Source organism: Emys orbicularis, chromosome 1 (genome assembly GCF_028017835.1).
Source record: "Emys orbicularis isolate rEmyOrb1 chromosome 1, rEmyOrb1.hap1, whole genome shotgun sequence".
Lineage (NCBI taxonomy): Eukaryota > Metazoa > Chordata > Testudines > Emydidae > Emys > Emys orbicularis.
Genome location: NC_088683.1, coordinates 268,387,084 through 268,407,889, shown reverse-complemented (window position 1 = coordinate 268,407,889; position 20,806 = coordinate 268,387,084). Strand labels below are relative to the sequence as shown.

Sequence of the window (20,806 nt, the reverse complement as noted above, 5' to 3'; positions counted from 1 at the left end):
GCCGACCCCATAAGCAGGAAAGCCGAGCTGAAAGGGGCCAATTGCTTTCCCACCTGACCTGGACCTGACACAGATTTTTTCACCTTATTTATGCCCTTCTCCACAAATAGCCCCAAGAAGACTGCTTGTGGAGTCATGTGCTACTAATGTCAGTATCAGAATCTGGCCCACAGTTAATAGAATCCCTCCCCCAAAGAACTTCCGATTTAAATAGTCAAGACAAGTCAAAGATGGGGAGAAAGGACATAGTATTATCCCCATTTTGCAGTTGGGAAACTGAGGCTTGGTCTACACTAGAGTTAGGTCGACATAAGGCAGCTTACGTTGACCTAACTATGTCAGTGTACACACTACAGCCTTGCTCCTGCCAATGTAAGTGCTCTATTACATGGATATAATAACTCCACCTCCACGAGAGGCATAGGGCTTATGTTTGTGTAGTTAAGGCAACACAGTGGCCATGGAGACTGTATATACTGCATTACTTACATCAGCTGTTGGCTGTCATTCTTGTCTATTTCACGACTCCATGCATGAAGCCGTGAACTTGACAAGAGAGCCGGGCTGTCTGCAGGGCAGGTGGGGGGCTCCAGTTAGAGCCCGGTTGTCCCTGGGCTCCCTGGTCCAGCTGGGCTGTGCCCGACCTGTTCAGAGCCTGTCTGCTCCCTGGCTTCCAGCCCAGCTGCTGCCTGGGCTCCCTGCTCTGAGCTAGGCTGTGCCTCCCTGCTGCCAGCCAGGCTGCTGCCTGGAGGCTCCCAGCTCCTCACTCCCTGTGGGGAGTCCTGGTGCTGCACAGATGCTCCCTGCCACCGGGAGCCCCCCCAGGCTCTTGGCTGCATGCCTAGAGTCTGGGTGGCTGAGGGGAGCCGGGAGCCTTGGGGCAGCTAACAGGGGGCCAGCGGGAATCCCAGGCCACAGCCTGGCTGGAAGCAGGGAGCTGGGCAGGCACAGCCTGGTTCAGAGCTGGGAGTGAGCCCGGTGACTGCACTGAGGTTCCCAGGAGCTGCCCGGACCTTGCAGCTGGGAACCCAGTTGCAGCAGGGAGCTGAGGGAGGGCAGCTGAGGTCCCGGGAGTGGGGAGCCAACAGCTGGGGAGCAGCCTGGCTCTGTGCAGGGAGCTGCATGTGGAGCTGAATGCCCAGGCTCTCAGCCCCCCGCACTGCCCCTCTACGTCGGTGGAAGCATTCCACGTGAGGACACACACCATCGACAGAAAGAGGGCTCCTAATACTAGTTTAGACAATGCCTTTGTTTCTCTGCTAATTACATGTTGTCACTGCAGGCCTGGCTGCAGCAGGAAGCAGAACCGCTTTGAGGAGTGGTATTGTTGAAGCAGCACAAGTCCTGGAGGGTACAGCTGTACCAACCACCATGCTTGCTATTGCCATGAAGGTTGGAAATAAGCCATGGCTCGTAAGGGAATGTCACCCCCTGGAGCTGTGTTCACACTCTGAGGCTGGGCCAGGGGACCCATTGGGAGTGGCTCAAGCAGTACAAGGCTCCAGTGTGGACAAGCTCTGAGTGCTGATGGGTGCTTAATGAAGCAACACCTCTACAAGTGCTGGCGAGGGCCCAGGCCAGTGACAGGTACCAAGGTATGAGCGGACCAGGCCTGCTTTGTGGCTACAACCTCAAGGGCACCAAGGGACCCACAATTAATTCACCACCAGACCCACTACTACATGAAAGGCGGCGGGGAGAAAACGACTAACTTAACAACACTAGTAACTAGCTGAGCACTGCAGGGAAATCCCGTGGGCCCTAGGAGACCATGGTCAGGGGGCCCGGTTCAGCCTTGGGGCTCGCTGCCCCCCTCCTCAGGTGAGGCGGCGGCGGCAGGAGGGAGAGCCATGGCGCTCCCGGCCGGCGGCGGTGGAGGGGCATGTGTCACCCCGCCTGGCAGCAAGCCCAGCAGGGAGCGGAGCAGCCCGCCCCGCCCGCCGCCGCGCAGAGCACGGCAAGGCCCGAGGCGAGCCCCCGGGGCGGCCAAGGACAAGGAGCCCCGGGGGGTGAGGAAGTCTGTGGGGCGGGGCCTGGCCGGGAGATTTATCGCGTCCGCGGCCCAGGGTCCTGTATCCCAACCCAGAACGGCAAAGAGCCCCCAGAAGACCCTCGGGCCCACGTGTCGGGCAGTACCGGGGCCCACGTGGCACCGCCCCCTCCTGCGAGCCAATCAGCCCGCGGTGAGTTGCACTGTTTCGTTCGGAGCCCAACTTTTGGCCCAATCGGCGGCGGCCGTGGCGAGACGACGATGGCGGCAGCGGTAGGGGTGCTGCGGCTCCTGCTGGCCGGGTCGGGTCTGAGGAGGCGGAGACTGTGAGTGACGCTGCTGAGAGCCGTGGGGGAGGGGGCGCTGTGCTCATCCCAACGCCCCCACAAACCCCGCCCCGCGAGAGCGAGACCCCGGGGAGGGGGATCCGGCACGCTGCGCTCGTAACCCCCCTCCCCAACGAACGGCCGCGGAGTGACAGAGCCACACAGGCTCAGCAGCGCTCCTGATCGGCCCCCCACAGCCCCGCCCCCTACAGCCCCCACTCACCCCTAGTGCCTCCGCATAGCCCCTCCCCCAGAGCCCCCTGTCCCCCACAGCCCCCACTCACCCCAGTGCCTCCGCATAGCCCCTCCCCCAGAGCCCCCTGCCCCCCACAGCCCCCACTCACCCCAGTGCCTCCGCATAGCCCCCCCGAGAGCCTCCTGCCCCCTGCTAGCCCCTAGTGCCTCCGCATGGCCCCTCCCCCAGAGCCCCCTGTCCCCCACAGCCCCCACTCACCCAAGTGCCTCCGCATAGCCCCTCCCAACCTACAGCCCCCACTCACCCCTAGTGCTTCCGCATAGCCCCATCCCCAGACCCACCTGCCCCCTTAGCCCTCCCTCACCCTAGTGCCTCAGCATAGCCCCCCCGAGACCCCTGCTCCCTATAGCTCCCCACTTACCCCTAGTGTCTCCGCATAGCCCCACCCCCAGAGCCTCCTGCCCCCACTCTCTCCTAGTGCATCTGCATAGCCCCACGCCCAGAGCCCCCTGCCCCCCACTCACCCCTATTGCCCCACATAGCTGCCCCCCACTGTTCCATACCCCCCCCTGCCTCCACGCAGCCCTGCACTCACCCCCAGAGCCACCTCTGCTTCCACACAGGCCCCCTGACTCCCCGCACAGCCCCCACTGCGTCCCAATCCTCCACACAGCCCTCCAGAGCCCCTGACCACGTTTGCCTCCACACAGCCCCCACTCAGTCCCTAAGCCCCCCAGCTCCCACTCCCTGACTGACCTCACCTTCCTGCTGCAGGAACACATGTTAGGACTCTCCCTTTCCCCATTCAGAGCTGCCCTCTCATTCAGGTGACAGGCAGTGACACCCCCCCTTCAAATTTAGTGTCCCCCAGGCTCACTTGCAATAGTCCCCCCACAGCTTCCTTATGGCTGCAGCACCTCTGGTTATTAACCCCGCCACCCACCCGACATGGTCACTTCCTCCCTCTGGCAAATAATTCCCACACAGTGCTGTAGGAGCAAATAGAGCAAGTTACTAGCAGCTTTCACAATTGTTTTACTACCATTTTCTACCCTTCTTTGTAACTGCCCTGTGCAGCCTCTCTGAGGGGTGAGGGTAGGTGCCCTCATGTGCTGTGACTGAAGTTTGTCAGTTGGTTTGTCTGCAACTTGTCAGTTTGAAAATCCCCGCAGCAAAACTGGTCTGTGTAACTAAAAAGAAATCATGTTTCCTAGCTAACCAGGTTTATTTCTCAGTGTGAGCTAATGGTTGTCCCTACAAATTATTTAACTTTATCCAGGAAATATATTTCCTGCTTGGTATTTTTTGGCTGTCATAGAAAAATGAAACTTACCAGTAATCCGTTTACCGTTTGATGGGGTGGCAAATACTGTCCTTTACAAGTTTGAGAAAGTTCATGTAGGACAGTGGTTCTCAAACTTTTGTACTGGTGACCCCTTTCACATAGCAAGTCTCTGGGTGCGACCCCTCCTTATAAATTAAAACCACATTTTAATATATTTAACACCATTATAAATGCTGGAGGCAAAGCAGGGTTTGGGGTGGAGGTTGACAGCTCGTGATCCCCCACGTAATAACCTTGCAACCCCCCCGAGGGATCCCGACCCCCAGTTTGAGAATCCCTGATTGTAGGACATATCCACTAGGACCTGATGGTGACCCTGTGGACCAAATGAAAGAAAGGAAAATTGCACTGATTATTTATAATTTTTTAATTAGGGCCAATTTTTGCATTTGGAGACATGAATAATTCTTTTAAAGCAGTAACTTTCAACCTTTTTTCATTTGTGGACCCTTAACAAATTTTGAATGGTATGGACCCTTTTAGAAATTCAACTTGTGGTCTGCAGACCGCTACCATGGAAGTCTTGGGTCATGTCTACACTATAGAGTTAAGTTGACTCTAGTGGGTAGCTATCCCACTGTGTAAATCGCCACTTTCTCCTGCTAGGAGTTCCGGGAATGAATCGTAGTGCATCATGGGGGCAGGATTACCGCCCCATAATACAGTTTTCTCCATCATATAATTCCAAAGGCTTCCAACTGTGTTTTGCGCCATTTTTTGACAGCCTCTGTACATTTTGCACCCGCTATGTCTGCCTGAAAGCATGGATCCTGCACCAGTCTTATGATAAGTGTTATGAACACACTGCAGGGTCAGCCACATTATTTCATGAGCTGCAAATCTGAACAGGAATCCGTGCTGCCTGCCCTGCTTTGTGCCCTGGAAAGAAACAATTCAAGATTGATGTTGGCATTTATGGAGCAGCTGCACATGGTGGACCATCACTGTTGGGCTCAGGAAATAAGCACCGACCAGTGGTGGGATTAGATTGTGGGATGGGATGGCGAGTAGTAGCTGCAGAACTTTTGTATGTGCAAAGCCAGCTTCCTTGAACTATGTGCAGAGTTTGCCTCCCTCCCTGCGGTGCAATGACCCCAAAATGAGAGCTGCCGTAACGGTGAAAAAGTGAGTGGCAATCACTGTATGGAAGCTGGCAACTCCAGACTGCTACTGGTCAGTCGCAAATCGGTTTGGAGTTGGGAAGTCCACTTTGGGGTTGCGGTGATGCAAGTGTGTAAGGCCATTAATTTCCTCCTTCCTGCTGTGACTCAGTCTCTGAGCAATGTGCAGGAAATAGTAGATGGTTTTGCGGCAATGGGATTCCCTAACTGCGGCGGTGTGATAGATGGCACGCATATGCCAATTTTGGCCCCAATCTTGCGACGGAGTACATCAACAGATAGGGCTACTTCTCTATGGTATTGCAGGCGCTGGTGGATCACCGGGGTTGTTTCACTGACATCAGTGCAGGATGGCCAGGGAAGGTGCATGCTGTAGGCATCTTCAGGAACACTGGTCTGTAGAGAAAGCTGCATACAGGAACTTTATTTCCAGATCGGAAGGGCATAGGCGCTGACTCTGTGGGTGCTTTGGGGCTGGAGCACCCACGGAAAAAAAAAGTGGATGCTGAGCACCCACCAGCAGCCCCACCAATCAGCTCCTCGCCTCCCACCCACTGGTGGGCCCTGGCGATCAGCTCTTCCCCCTCCTTCCCAGCACCTCCTGCCTGCTGTGATCAGCTATTCAGCAGTGTATAAGAGGTGCTGGGGGAGAGGGGAGGTGGTGGAACAAGGCAGGAAGAGGTAGAGTGGGGGTAGGCTTGGGGGAAGGGGTGGAGTGGGGGCTGGGCCTGGGACGGTGGTCGAGCACCCCCTGGGAACTCACAAAGTCGGTGCCTGTGCAAAAGGGGATGTGGAAATGCACATAGTGTTCCTGGGAGACTCAGCCTACCGCTTACTCCTGTGGCTTATGAAGCCATGCAGCGGAAACCTTGACAGCAGCAAGGAGAGCTTCAGCAACAGGCTCAGCAGGTGCAGAATGACTGTAGAATGTGCGTTTGGTAAAGGTTTGCTGGTGCTCCCTTTTTGGCAGGTTAGACCTCAGTGAGGAAAATTATTCTCATCACCGTTGCTGCCTTTGTGAGTTCCTGGAGCTGCTCGATCCCCGCCCCAGGCCCTGCCCCCACTCCACCACTTCCCCCAAGCACCACTCCTACCCCGCTCCCACCCTGCCTCTTCCCGTTTTGTTCTGCCCCCTCCCCTGAGCGCACCCTGCCCCCACTCCTCCTTCCCCTCCCAGCGCCTCCTGTACGCTGCTGAACAGCTGATCACAGTGGGCAGGAGGGATGGGGAGCTGATTGGTGGGGCCCGCCGGTGAGCGGGAGGCGCTGCTCCAACCACAGAGCACCCATGGAGTCAGCGCCTATGATTCTCATGGTCACAGCAGCCTGCTGTGCTCGCATAACATTTGTCAAGCCAAGGTGGAAAACTTTCCCCGGGGTGGAGCATTGAGGTGGATTGCCTGGTGGCTGATTTTGAGCAGCCAGACACCAGGGCTATTAGAGGGGCTGGCCTTAGGGGTGTGTGAGAGGGGGACACTGTCCAGGGCACCATGCTCAGGAGCGCCGCTGTGTGCCTCCAGGGCAGGGGGTGCCCCCCCATCCCGCAGTCCTGCTCCACTGCTGCTCCCTCCTCCCCCTCCATGGAGCTGCCCCTGGCCAAGCTGGTCTGGACCAGGAGTCTCCTCCTGTCTGCCGCATAGGGTAGAGGCATGGGGCTGATGTCAGGGTGTTCCCATCTCTTTGCCTGTGTACCCGGTTGCTTCTAAACTGGGGTCAGAGAACAATTCTCATTCTCTTCTGTTGCTGCTGGCTCAGGAATGAGTGCTGCAATGTGTTCAGGCTCCTGCATGCTCTGATTAAAGAGACAGCGCTTTCCCAACATGTCGGTCACAAACCAAAATCTGAAATGGCATCCCTGGTGAGCTAGGAGTGGCCAGAGGGCTGCAGGATGGTCATGGGCTCTGGTAGGGTGACCAGACAGCAAATGCGAAAAATGGGGATGGGGGTGGGGGGTAATAGGAGCCTATATAAGAAAAAGACTCAAATCAGGACTGTCCCTATAAAATCGGGACATCTGGTCACCCTAGGCTCCGGCAAGATGCAGCTCCCATGCAACAGCACGGAGCCCACCTTGAGCTGCCGGCCAAGTGCCAGGCACAACGAGCCACAGCAGCAGCACAGAAGTAAGTAAGTATGTAACATCCAAAAATATTTAAATTCTGTTCTTGTTTAAAGGTGTGATTTAAAATTACGATTCATCATTGACTCTTTTTAATCTCGTTTGACAGCCCTATATATCAGTATTACACCCATTGCAATTTTACTTTTTATTGATAGAACCCTAAATTAATTTACAACTCTACTGCCTTTATGTAACCACAATTTGAATAGGTAACTAAAAATATATGTAATGTGGAATGCATTAATGAAATCATTTAAAAAACAGATAATGCCTTAAACTGGGACTAATGAGTTTTTCCCAGGGTCATAAAAACCATTATAAATACCATGCCATCCCTGTCCTAAATCACTACCAATCTGCAATGGATCGAAGAGGGGACCTAGAAGTGAAAGGTCCTGTATCCCATCCCCTGGGCCATCCAGTCCCAGGGTTTTGGGACCAGGCTGAAAACAGACTTTTAATTTATGCCTTGCCTTCATGGAGCAGGGTTGAACAGATTAATCAGATTATTTGAATGGATTTGGGGGATGGTTAGTCTTCTCAAAAGCCTTCCAAATGAGCTGTAGAAATATTTTCTCAAACAGCTAACAGAAAAGGCTCTCACATAGTAGGATAGTTAATTTTAATATTTTTACAGACCTTGCTTTAGCAAACCTTGGAACAGCACTTATGGAAGGCAAGCAGAGTTTTAGCACCAGAGTGGGATAGGTAGTCAAGGGTCAATTGACTTTAATAATTAAAATTAAAAATACTTGCAGTTCTGTCTGAGAGCATAATGCAATAAATATTTTAGAGTTTATTAATGAACGAGTGTGCAATACAAAAGTAATTGAAACGTAGAAGGTTATGTGAATGCACAACAGGGACTCTGGTGCTATTATGATAACTACAAGAGCAAAGCTAGAGTGGTTTGTGCTGCACAAGAAAGAAATGCTATGAACTGACACAGCCAAAATTAATCCCGTGTAGTTTAAGTAGCATTGTCCTAAAGAAAACCCAAAAGGACACTTTCTATACTGATCCAGTAACCATGACTTTTTGAATTGCTATTCCCTGTTTCAGAAAGGGTAATAAAACACTTTTAGTGTGCAGAATTGTAAATGCCAAGACTTCGGACAGCCAAACATTAAGGGTTTGAGTATTTTTACTGTACTATGAAGGGGTCAGAAGTCCACTTGGAAGCTGTAAGCTTATAAGCATGAACCAATTGATGAAAGAAGTCTATAATATTTGTAGGCCAATAGCAATACTACCCTGGGCAGGCCAAGAGTTGCTCTTGCCTTTATCAGCCTCTGCCTACCACTGCATCTGGGCAATGAGGCTCCCTCACTTGACTCCCTCGGGAAACCAGTGACCAGACTTGTTCAGTCCCTAAACCAGCAGTAAAGTTTTGTTAAAGCCAGCAGCAGTAATGCTAATAAATAACATACTAGTCCCTGAAAGGGACACAACAGCAGCTCTGGGGAGTTCCTTATTTACTCCATCACTGCTTTCCTGTCTCTGTTTACACTAGGGCTTTAACTTATTGTTCTTTTGGAAAGGAATCCTCCTTCCTATCTATATTGTGCCCTGTACTTTTTTTCATTCTTGCCTCAGCTGATTGCTGGGTGCTTCCTTTCAGCAAGATGCATGTAAATGGTCCCTCCACCATCCTCTCTCTTGAGTTGCCTGTTTCTAGGGCAAAGACTAGTCAGTGCTAGATGAACTGCACGGCATAGCAACTGCTGGGAATGATAGAAAAATTGAATTGAGCCTTACCTGGCGAGGGCTTAATCCAAGAGGGGTCAAGAGCTAGAAGGAAAGACCCTTTTAGTGGGGATAGAGGTGAAGAGGTCTTCTAAGCCATTGTTGCTGAGATGAGCATAGGTAGAGTTAATGGACCTGATTCAGCTTGCTAGATGCCCCTCCTATTGCGGAGATGAAAGGGTGGTTTTAAGTGGAGAGACTGATGTTGGGCCCAGACTGCTCCCCAAGATCTGAATCAGGACAGTTGATTGATGTGGAGGAGCAAAAAGTCCTTGCCGTGCAATAAGTTAGCCAAATGGGAGTGGGAAGAGAAAACAGAGGGACAACTTAAAGTGTACAGTCCATGCACGTGTTCACTGAATTTAATTCCATGTTTCCTGGTCGTTGTCTAACGGGAGTCTGTGTAGTTATGGAAATGATAGCAGGTGCTTTATGGGCTTTCTGCATAATGGCTGTGTAGGATATTTTCAGGCAGTGGCAGTAAGGCTAGGTGCTCATGGTGATGAGTATGGGATAAATGCTGAATTGGATGGTAGAGTTGGCAGGTTACAGAGAGTAATTTCTTCTACAGAAGGGGTTCTTCTGATCTGGTGGCATTCTTTTCAGCTGTCACAGAAACTGTTCTTTGTGTTGCTGTGACATCATTACATCACTAAGAATCTGCTTTTTAGAGATGCCATCAGAATACTAAGGAGTGAATGTATCTTTATGTACATAGGAGGAGACCCTGTGTTCAGACCTGCAAAACTATTTTCATCTGTTTTCTCTTGTTCATAATGTTCCAAAGCTTTCATCTTTTGGACTGGAATTTTCTATAATTGGTATCTTCCCAAAGATAATATTTTTTGAAAGTTTGAACAAAATCCTTCCAAATATTTTTGAATTTGGCTAAGGTAAAATATGTGCTATTCTTGTTTTTTAAAAACTTTAGCCACACCTTTTAAGACAGGGTTATAGTAAAAACAGCTGGCATTTGAAGGTTGGCGTGTATGTAGTCCTTGTTGAGGGCTAGTGTATTTGCTTGGTTTGAAGAAAAAATTTCATTTAACCCTTTGAAATTGTGTTCTGAGCACATTCCACAGGAAATCTTTTTACCCTCTATATTACACTTTTACCCTCTATATTGCATTTGGATGCTCAGCTGTTTGAGAGCCCATTAACTTTAAGGACGTGTGTAAGTGTTTTCAGGATTGTGGCGTAAACCTGTTTCATATCAAGTGCACAGAGTCAAATCAGTTTCTCTATCAATAAAATGAGTGTAGCAGCATCTGAAGTGTTGTGAGGCTTACTAAGTGTTTAAAAGTGGTGTAGGAGTGTAAGCTATTACTTTTGTTAATAATTTTATTTCAGACCACATTCAGAGACCAAGTATACTTGATCTAATACTTCTACACTCGGGATAAGACTAATTTATAGCATTGAGGGCTTACTCGTCTTTTTTTAGCTCCCGCTGTTCTCTATTTCAGTGGTTCTCAACCTTTCCAGACTACTGTACCCCTTTTAGGAGTCTGATTTGTCTTGTGTGCCCCAAGTTTCACCTCAGGTAAAAACTACTTGCTTACAACATCAGACATAAAAATACAGTGTCACAGCACACTACTACTGAAAACTTGCTTACTTTCTCATTTTGTCTGTATAAAAATTTTAGTTTGTACTGACTTTTATATAGCCTGAAAAAGTAGGCAAATATCTAGATCCGTTGATGTACCCCCCTGGAAGACCTTTGCGTACTCCCAGGGGTACGCGTACTCCTGGTTGAGAACCACTGCTCTATCTCCACTGCAGGAAAGTGCTGCATCTTTACTGTTTGTCAAGAAATGCACGTTTGTGGCTACTTGGAAAGCTAGTATCAATGTTTCTGAGTGGTAGCCATGTTAGTCTGTATCAGCAAAAAGAACGAGGAGTACTTGTGGCACTTTAGAGACTAACAAAGGTATTTGGGCATAAGCTTTCGTGGCCCCAACAAATTTGTTAGTCTCTAAGGTGCCACAAGTACTCCTCGTTCTTTTAGTATCAATGTTGTTTTTCATAGATTGGACACTGGAGGGTGCTAACGCAATGGGAGCTGAAATTATCCTAGGAAATTAAAAGGTTCTTCTTGTATAGTTTGATACTTTGTTGCAACATTTATGTGAACATATATAAAGTAATTCCTCAATGGCAGCAAATTTTGTTGATGTTGTTTTTACAATCTTAACTGAGGGCATCAGTGAAGTGTTAAGAGTGTCTGTGCAGATGAAGTATCCCTTTCCTAACCCTTTAGTGAAAATAACTAGTTCTGGGTTTTTCAGATTTTAAAAATGTTCTCTTCAGGATTCTGGGATGAATTGTGTTTGTGACTTTCTAATGACAAACATTTTAAACTGGCAAAACAGAGAATATTCACTTTATACCATATTATTTTGATCCATTTAAATTAATCTTATCACAAACTAGAGATGGTAAAAGCCACATAATGGTTCATTTTGGGGGAAATATATTTTAAACAGCTGTAAATACCAGTAATGGTCCTGATCCTTTAGCCGTATTTTTGTGCATGGATCTTTGTGCCTGTGTGGAGCCAACTGAAGTCAAGACACAAAGGGCCTGCCCAGGTGGATCCCGTCGCAGGACCGGCACAAGTATTAGTAATGAAGATGCACAGAACTAGGGTAACCATATTTCCCTATGCTGAATATGGGACACCTGGTAAAATTACTTGTATTCAAGCCAGTTCAACGTCAATCAATCAGAACTATGCAGTACAAACGTTCAAATTAACATCAAGTTGACTGAGCCGCTGTTAAAAAGAAATGTTGCGTAGTTGGATTCTTTTTATTTACCTTCTTATCCTTAAGGCTTTATGGCTCACATGGGTAGAGGTGCGTGCGTGCGCGCGCACACACACACACACCTCTCACACGAGGGGGTGACCAACTGACCCTCCCCTCCCTGCCCAGTGCTCTCCTCCCTCCTTGCTTGGCTGGGCCCCCAGGATGGACCCACCTCTCCTGGTACCTGGCACCGTGTCATCCCAAGGCAATACGTGGGGGGACACGTAGGGTCACATGCCATCTCTCCCCAGATTTCTGCGAGGGTTCACACCAGAATGTGGCCAGCAGCAGCCTTTTGGTACTGTGCGGGAGGGAAGGGATGGGAGCTGCTTCCAGCTGCAGGGGAGGAGGGGCGGGAAGGGAAGACCTGGCCTGTGTCTTTGCAGAGCTCATCTCTTCCCCCCACCCCAGCTCCCTTGTGGCTGGAAGCAGCTTGTCCCTTCCTGCCCATACAGTATTGAAAGGCAGCTAACACCTCCAGGCCACCGGCATAACCTAGCTGCGTCCTGTTCCCCGGTTACAGCGCGGGCTGGAAGGGATTAAGCCCCAAGGATGCATTGTGCACCAGGGCCCAGGGAACCTGACTGCAGGGGCTTCTGTGAACCTGGCCAGAGAGGTGGCTCAGCAGGGGAGGGTGCCTAGGGGATGGAGCAGCCCCGTGCTCCCTGGGGGTAGGACCTGGGGCGGGTGACAAGGGTGCTAAGCTCCTCCCTGGGAGGCTGCTGTGGAGCCTGCAGGTTTGGGGTGGGAACAGGCTGGAAATCGCTTTCCCCCATCACCACTCCAGAGCTTAGCTGAGGGGCAGAGAGGCTTCCCCATGCCAGCGCTGTGCAGGGCTTTGGCACGTGCAGGGCTCGGCTCCTCCTGGCCAATGCCCTGGGCCAGAGGGTCTTGGGCTTTCCCAGGGTGCTGGCCCAGCCACAGGCGGGGAAGGAGCCTGCCAGCCAGGCTGTTGGTGAGCTGAGCACTCTGACGAGGGACTGGTTCTCCCCACAGCACTGGGAGCGAGATGCGTCCTGCCAGAGGGAAGGGGGTATGGAGGAGCAGTGGGGCTGGGTGGTGAAGGGGCAAAGCAGGGAGGGGACAGCGAGAGGGGGAGCATGTAAAGGGCTGATGGGTGGGCAGCAGAGGTGACACATAACCAGCCACCTGGCACCTGCCCACACTCACCAGCCACCGCAGCTCACAGCGCGCAGTCAGTGCCAGTGTAGTGGCACAAACTGCTCCCTGGCAGAATTTCAGGGTAGCAAATTGTACTGGGTAAGCAAAGCAGGACATCCTTACCAGATGGTAACTGCTACTGGTGGGGAAATGCCGGTTGCAGTTTGTGCCACTACACCAGTCGGAAACCGGACAGAGGGCGGGACCTTGCTGGCCAAGAGCCAGAACGCAGCGGGGGCTGCACTAACGGACCAGCAGGAGGAGTGGCTGGCCCCACGTGCTGCAGCTTTGCCCCACCACCAGCCTTGCGCACCCACCCCCATTGTCGGCCACTGGACACCCCCCCACACACACTCACCACTAGTGGGCGGGCGGCTGGCGAGCAGGGATCCGGCCAGCAGCAGGACCTGCCAGTACTGATTGGGGGCGGGAGGAACAGAAAATACGGGACAATTTGTCTGTTTTTAAAAAAAAGTCGGGACACCTGCTGGAGGGCTTAAATATGAGGCTGTCCCTTTAAAAATGGGACGTCTGGTTACCCTACACAGAATATGTCCAGATTAAGTAGAATTTTATACAAATGCATTTTCCCTAAACAATGGTTCCCAACCTCTTTTTTTCTTTTCTCGGGGTATGGGGGTGTGTGGATGTAGTTGTGGGGTTGGCATAAGAACATAAAAACAGACATACTGAGTCTAGGGTGACCAGACATCCCGATATCGAGCAGTTTGTCCCGTGTCCTGACCGAAGTACAGTCGGGATGCCATTTGTCCCGATATTTTGTTTCAGGCGCTTGTTTGTTTGTTTTTTCATGCTTAGGCGGCGGTGAGAGGCAGGGAGAGCGCCTTTTCAATTGTTACACTCACCCAGCATGTCCGGGTCTCGGCGGCACTTCGGCGGCGGGTCCTTCAGTCGCTGATGGCCTTCGGCGGCATTTCGGTGGCGGCTACTTCTTTCTTTGGCGGCAAGGTTTATTACCTGCCACCGAAATGCAGCTGAAGTCCATCAGCGACTGAAGGACCCGCCGCCGAAGTGCTGCCGAAAACCCAGACTGGTGAGTGTAAAGGCGCTCCCCCTGCGGCGGTCCCGATATTTTGCAGTTAGCATCTGGTCACCCTAACTGAGTCAGACCAATGGTCCATCAAGCCCAGTATCCTGTCTTCTGATAGTGGCGAATGGCAGGTGCTTCACAGGGAATGAACAGAACAGGTAATCATCAAGTGATCCATCCCATCGCCCATTCCCAGCTTCTGGCAACTGGGTGACTACTTCTCCCCTTCCCAAACATATCCTCATGCTGTGTCCTGCGTTGTGATGCCAAAAGGTTTTTCAGTTCAGTTTGTGTAGGTTGTGCCCTCTTTTATCCTGAGAGACTTTACACTATTACCTGCAACCCTGTTATAATATTTGAGTTTAATTCCCTATTGTATGGTGTATAATGGGCCCTATAGCAAATATACAGGATCATATTGAGTTTGATCCTACAGGTTGCTGAGTTTCTTCTGCAAGGACAAAGTATTTTCAGTTCCTATTGACTTCAGTGGAGATGGAGGGCCCTAAATTCTTTACAGGAAGTGCTAAACACCGCAGCTCCTGGGAATGAGCCTTCATGCCCAGCTTGTGTTCTTTGCACTGGCTGTTTGTCAAGTGGTGAACTGATTTTAAGTCCACTCTGTAGGTTTTTAAATCCCTTAATGGGAAGCACGGGGCAATATTTGAGACATTCCCTATAAGCTGCATCCTGGCAGGCAAACGCGCCCTGACATTAGCAACTTTTTTGGAGTTCCACTTTTGATCAGAGGGTAATTGAGTTTATCAGTTTCTGCTCCTCAGCTCATCCCTCCCTACTTGTAAGTAAAACATATGAACACTTCCTTTTTTCTGAGGTGTTTTTAGTTTTAACCTCCCTCAGTCTGTGTGCAGGACACCTTTCACTCACCCCTTTCTAAATTAAGTCACCTTGGTTGGCATGTTAAAATGTTTTATTTAGCATTCTTATTATGTTAATCTGACTGGGTTTGAAAGTGTTTAAACAGGACCCCAAGCATCTTGGTGGGATGGCAGCACTTAGTAAATATTATTAGAGAAAAGAATACTCTTCCCTCTTCTACCTCACATGGATGTGAAGCCCAAGAAGTTTGCGGAATGTCCACACACAAATAGCAGTGGAAATTAACTTGCTATTTTTGACCCCAATATGTGCTAAACTTGAAGTCCCCTGTTAATTTTCCCCTCTTTTCCTTAAACACTGCTGTATTACCTCACAATTCTCCTGTAACCCCTTTCGCCTCTGAATGTAGCTAGCATAAGTTTGAATTACCTGTTATCATGGGATAGACAAGGCTCTAGTGATCTCTGTCTTCCCTTGTCTGTCCCTACAGGACTGGATCAATGTACTACCATGGACTGAGTAGCTGAACTTCCTTGCCTTTATTCTATTATTTTAATTAAACACGGTTAGCATCAGGAGCTCTGCAGTGATGAAAGGGAAATGATGAAACTTTGAAGAATTTGGGACATTGAGTTGATCTCTACATTTTAATGTACTCTTTGCATTAAAGCAGTTAATAGATACATTTTATATTGAGCTTTCAGGTGACCTAATTTCCCTTAGTACTGTACATTTAGTTTTACACATCTGCACCTAATTTGTAAAAAGGACTTAATGAGAAACTTCAAACAGTTTAAATGTCAATTACAAAGAAAGCGAGGTTTTAAAGTTCCAGTAATCTGTCCATATTGGTCATCGAAACATGATCCCAGGTGGATGTAATTCAAGACAGATGGCATTCCAGAGGCACAATTACAAAGAGCTTATATATTTTCAACACTAACAAGCTGTCACGCTATGTTGTAGCTACACTTGCGGTACTGTATGACTACAATTTCTGTTTTATCTGGTGTGGACTTGATATCAAGAGTTTTAATTTTCCACTTCTTAAACCGTCAGTGGGTGTTTTAAGGTGCACAGGGCAAGGAGGGGAAGAATATTTTGTAGGATTAGTTTACATTGATTGGTCCTGTTGTTTCCTAAAATATGTTATTCATAAAAATGGGAAGAAAAATGGAGCATGTATAGGAAGTTTTGTTATATAAACTAGCTCATCACAGAATTATTTTTATTTCCAAATTATTGTATTTGTATTGATTCCTAGAAAATAGCTATGAAGAATTGCTAAAAGTCCACAACATTCTGGATGTTTTCAGATGACTTTTCTAACTGAGAACCTATGAAATAAAGCTCCATTTATTTGGAAAATTAAAGCTAAAGGGATTGATTATTATCACTTGCACTGGTAAATCAGAAGTAACTCCAACTGAGGTAAATCTGGAGTCACATGCCCAATGTGTAAAGTCAGTTTTGAATTATACGTAAGGGTCTGATTATGAGGTTGGACCCAAGTTTTAGGGCAGAGCTAATCATACTGAACAGAAAATAAATGAAGGATTTATTTTTGATTGAAATAATTAGCTGTGTGCTATATTCTTAGACATTTAAAAGTTATAAAATTAAATATATTTAGCAGTTTAGACAAATTAATTTTGTGGCCCTTAGTACTGACCAATAAAACATGACTCCCTATATAATTTTCATTTGCATTGTTTTGTTTTTGTTATCATTAGAACAAGAAAACAAAAGTATTTAAACTGCTAATTAGAATTTTATTTATATATGTTCATCTTTAAGGTTTTATAGAGTATTAGCAGTCAAAATTTAAGATGTCTTCCTGCATTCAGACTTTTTGTTTGTTTGTTACATTAAACATACAAATACACACACATGCATATATACAGCAGAACCTGTTAAGGGGCATGTGTATTGAAGAGCACACATTTTATGCTAATTCAGCTACCTCTCAAGTTAGAATGTAGAGGAATGGAGAAGGGCTAAGATGCTTGTTACTTTAAATGTCTGAATTAAGTGGTGAGCTTTTTGCCCATTAATTTAAAAAAAAAATCAAAGTATGTCGTAAAATGTTCTCAAAACATCTTAACCTGTTTTCCTGAAGTTGGGCTTCAGAGCCACACTCGAAACAAAATACCAATTTTATCTACAGTTTACTAGTTTCCCCATTTTATGCAGTGGCATTTGAATGGCCTCTAGTAATTGGTTTATTGTTGTTTTTTTAGCAAAAAACCAAAGCTTATTAGCACTGTATTTGGCATGTCATGAATCATTAGATCTTTATATAAATTCAGAAGTAATTTGTAGCATACAAAACCCTCTGATATATATTTTCCCCACATCTGGGCTGCCGGGTTGTGATCAGTTTTCAAAGCATAGCATGTCAGTTCCAGTAGACTGTGAACAAATACTAGTTAGTTCAGAAATTGTGTATAATTCTCTGGGTGTAGAAATACTGTTTTCTTTTGGCGGACATTGTTCAATATACCCATCCGTGATGAGTAGGTAAAAGTGTGTGAAAGCAGAAGGAAGGAAAGCATCACTTAGTTAAGCTTTTTATTTGTGCAAATTAGTTTTACAGCTATATTTTCTACCTCTATTTGATACTAGTAAGTCTTGATCCCTGGCATTTTTCTCCTGGAGGAATTCTCCCTCTGACCCACTCCCAGTCTTTGTATGGGTAACATACTGTGGTCATGTGTTTGAATCAAGCTTCACTTTAAGACTTAAACTAGTCATTAAAGACTGAGTGGGAAAGTTCCTTGCACCTGGGAAATTAGGAGAGCAGAAGCAAGAGACATGTCCGCATCCTTTCCCTGGTGGTTCTTCACCTGTGAATTTGAACTATGGTGGTAATAAAAGTTTTGTGGACCTCATTTTATGTGAGACTATTAAGCAACATGAGAATTTGGGACTAGCTACCCTTCATATTTCAGGACACTAAAAGGTGCCATTTATAAGTTTAAAGTGCCTGCAGGAAGGCAAAACAGGCTTGTAAACTTAAACTCTAGACTCCAGAAGGTAACAGGTTTGTAGTGTGGGCTACACACTTAGATTATCAAAATTGCAAATGTGCTTTATGGTGGGGTTTTTGTTTTTTTTTAATTGGAAAACATCTGCCTATAAAAAGCTGATATAGCTTTTCATACTTCTCACTGGTGTTGTTACTATCTCTCATGTCCTAGAAAAGACATGATTGTGAATGGCCCTGCTACAAATCCTAAATTGTCATTACAGCACCAGCTGCCAGAGCCTAGGCCTGTTATCATTCTCATTATAACCTACTCTTTTGCTGAGCTACTAATTTAGCTATTCAGATTTGTTTCTGAAAGATGGGGAGGAAGTTGATCTGTTTAGGAATATTTTGCAATCTTGAAACTTATTCTGTGGAGTAGGCCTTTTTGTATTAAATATCTCAACCTTTTTTGTTGTTTGAAAACTAACAGTGTATGTATAACATTTTCAATTATTTAAGAATGATTTCTGTATTAGTATTGACAATGGGCTGCAGTAGAGCAACATACTAAGGAGTTAAATGTCTATCCATGCAATAGACTCTAATGGCTCTAAAGCAGTGAGCACAGTCTACTGAATAAAGAATATTCTGAGTTTCTGTAAGTGAATTTAGAGACCATGAAAGGTGCTAGAATGGTAGCCCAGGGAAACTGAAGTTCACTATTTGTTCACAGAACAGGTACAGCTTTCCCCACCAAGCTCAACCATTATACTTCAACCCAGACCTTGTGGGATCACCTCTAGGATATGATGGAAATTTGTTCTTGCCCTGTGCTAAGCCTCTCTGGGACTGTCAATTGTGATGGTGATTTTTGTGATTTGATCCATTGAGCCCAAAATTTCAAAACGCCTAAAATTAGGCACTTGAATCTATATTTATTCACTTAAATAAGTGGGCCATTTTTCGTAAGTGCTGGGAACGCAGAGTTCCCATTGATTGTAATTGACTACTCTCAGCTTCCATTGACTGCATTGAGATTACTCATGGAAGTAAAGTTACTCAAATGCATGTTTATAGGCTCAGACCCGAAATTCCATGAACGATAGGAGGCCTGCACAGGAGTAACTGGGAGTAGAATTTGGCATTTATAATCTTTAGTCTAATTTTCTAAGTGCAAGGGGTTAATTAAATACTTAGATGAGTCTGCCTGATTTAAAATAAGGGTGTTTATGAATACTTTTGTCAGCAGTTACTGATGGTATTTCTAAAATAAAATAATTCAATGTGTAAACCAGTGTCTAAGGATATAATTCTTCTAGAGCAGGGGTCGGCAACGTTGGCACGCGGCTCACCAGGGTAAGCACCCTGGCGGGCCAGGCCAGTTTATTTACCTGCTGACGCGGCAGGTTCGGCCGATCGCTGCCCCCACTGGCCGCGGTTCGCCTTCCCGGGCCAATGGGGGCAGCGAGAAGCGGCGCGGGCGAGCGATGTGCTGGCCGCGGTTTCTTGCTGCCCCCATTGGCCCAGGACGGCGAACTGCGGCCAGTGGGGGCCGCGATCGGCCGAACCTGCTGCGTCAGCAGGTAAATATAACTGGCCCGGGCCGCCAGGGTGCTTACCCTGGCGAGCCGCGTGCCAACGTTGCCGACCCCTGTTCTAGAGGGTCTCAATATTAAAAACAATCATGATTCAGAAATTATTTTCTCACTTTGCTCTGTCTTCCTGGAATTTTTCTGTTGTTACATAGGTTGATCCACTTGGGCCCCAATCCTGCATTGAGTTGAATGTAATCCCTGGACCTTTGCAGAGCTGATTGCAGGATTCAGACCTTGATATCTACTTTTAAAAGGCAGTTATGCGACTGTTTATGTTAGAGCCAGCTGTTTTGATGCTGTAGATACGTTGCTAGTTGACTAGATTGAAATTATTTTTCTTTATGGTCAGACAGTGATACCCTTACTCATGTTGGGTAGTACCTTACTCTTTACAAGTTGACTCATTGACTTCTGTGGACTACTCACTGTTCCATATGAATATCACAATCTGTCTCTCAGTGTGTTGGCTTTTCAGTATTTTGTCACAACATGTATATGGTAGTTGTCTTGCAGAGACATAAAAAAAAAATCTATATTTTCCTTGTAAAATAAGTACAATATCTAGATGGCATTTAATAAATAATTTAAAATTTCTTAACTTTTGTCTTTTTGAACTTTAAACCTAAAATCCATAATAATATTTCATTGTAGTCTCTCTGTGTTGATTTATCTAGCCTTTAAATACAAACTTGTGTTTAGAGTTTGTGCATTAAATATTGGGTGGTGGGTTGTTTTTTTTTGTTAAATCTGCAACTTATTACTCAAAGCATTTAAAATTGTTGGGTCAGTGCAAAATATTGACTTCAGCATATTGAAAGCATAAAAACTCTTTTTTGTTGGTAACTACTCTTTGGAGAAGTTGATAGATGTGAAAAACATTTAGCAGTGTTTTTTCCCCCCCTTCCCGTGAAACTAAGCTACTGAGGAAATTTTCCTACTGCTGTATGCTGCAATATGTCAGAAACACCGATATGTTATAGATGCATCATCATCTAAAAGGAAAAATTGAGTGTGGGTTTGAAGTCGACAAGTGATGAAAGTAGCCCTGAGGTTGTCAATTAGAAAGCCAAGGCCTGGAACTGATAAGTTAATGAGCATTCCCCCTCCCCACTCCTGTTCCACCTCCTCTCCCCCCTCCCCCCTTTTTTTCAAGTCTGCAAGATCTTTATTGCTCAGAATATAAAAAAAGTCATGTTGGTCTATGTCCCAAAAACATATCCTACTAACAGTATTCACTTAAATACCTGTTGCCTTCGTTTGTCTTATTACAAGTTTCTTAATATAAATAGATAAGCAGTGAGAAATGGAAACATGGCAAATAAAAAATTATCCCTCTCTCTGGTTTTGTTTACACTGAGTTTTTCTTTTTAACATTTAACAGACCACTCCATGGGACCATGTAATATTATTTAACAGTGTTGCAGGATTTGTTTTCTACCATATATTTGCTTGCTGGTTTTAAGATGTGGAATTTAATTTTTGAGTCTAAAAATTGTCTTCCTCTGGAGAGGCGAAATGGCAGCATATTGT

At 46.9% G+C, this 20,806-nt stretch overlaps 1 protein-coding gene across 1 annotated transcript in view; it reads left to right on the top strand.

Annotated features, from left to right (window-relative positions):
• Positions 1-2,248: 2,248 nt before the first annotated feature.
• The window catches only part of CLYBL (citramalyl-CoA lyase), a 247,727-nt gene continuing 229,169 nt past the window's right edge, over positions 2,249-20,806 (top strand). The window contains exon 1 of the mRNA XM_065409542.1: positions 2,249-2,316. Coding sequence (XP_065265614.1) covers positions 2,252-2,316 — 65 coding nt within the window. The 5' untranslated portion in view covers positions 2,249-2,251. The remainder of the gene's footprint in view (positions 2,317-20,806) is intronic.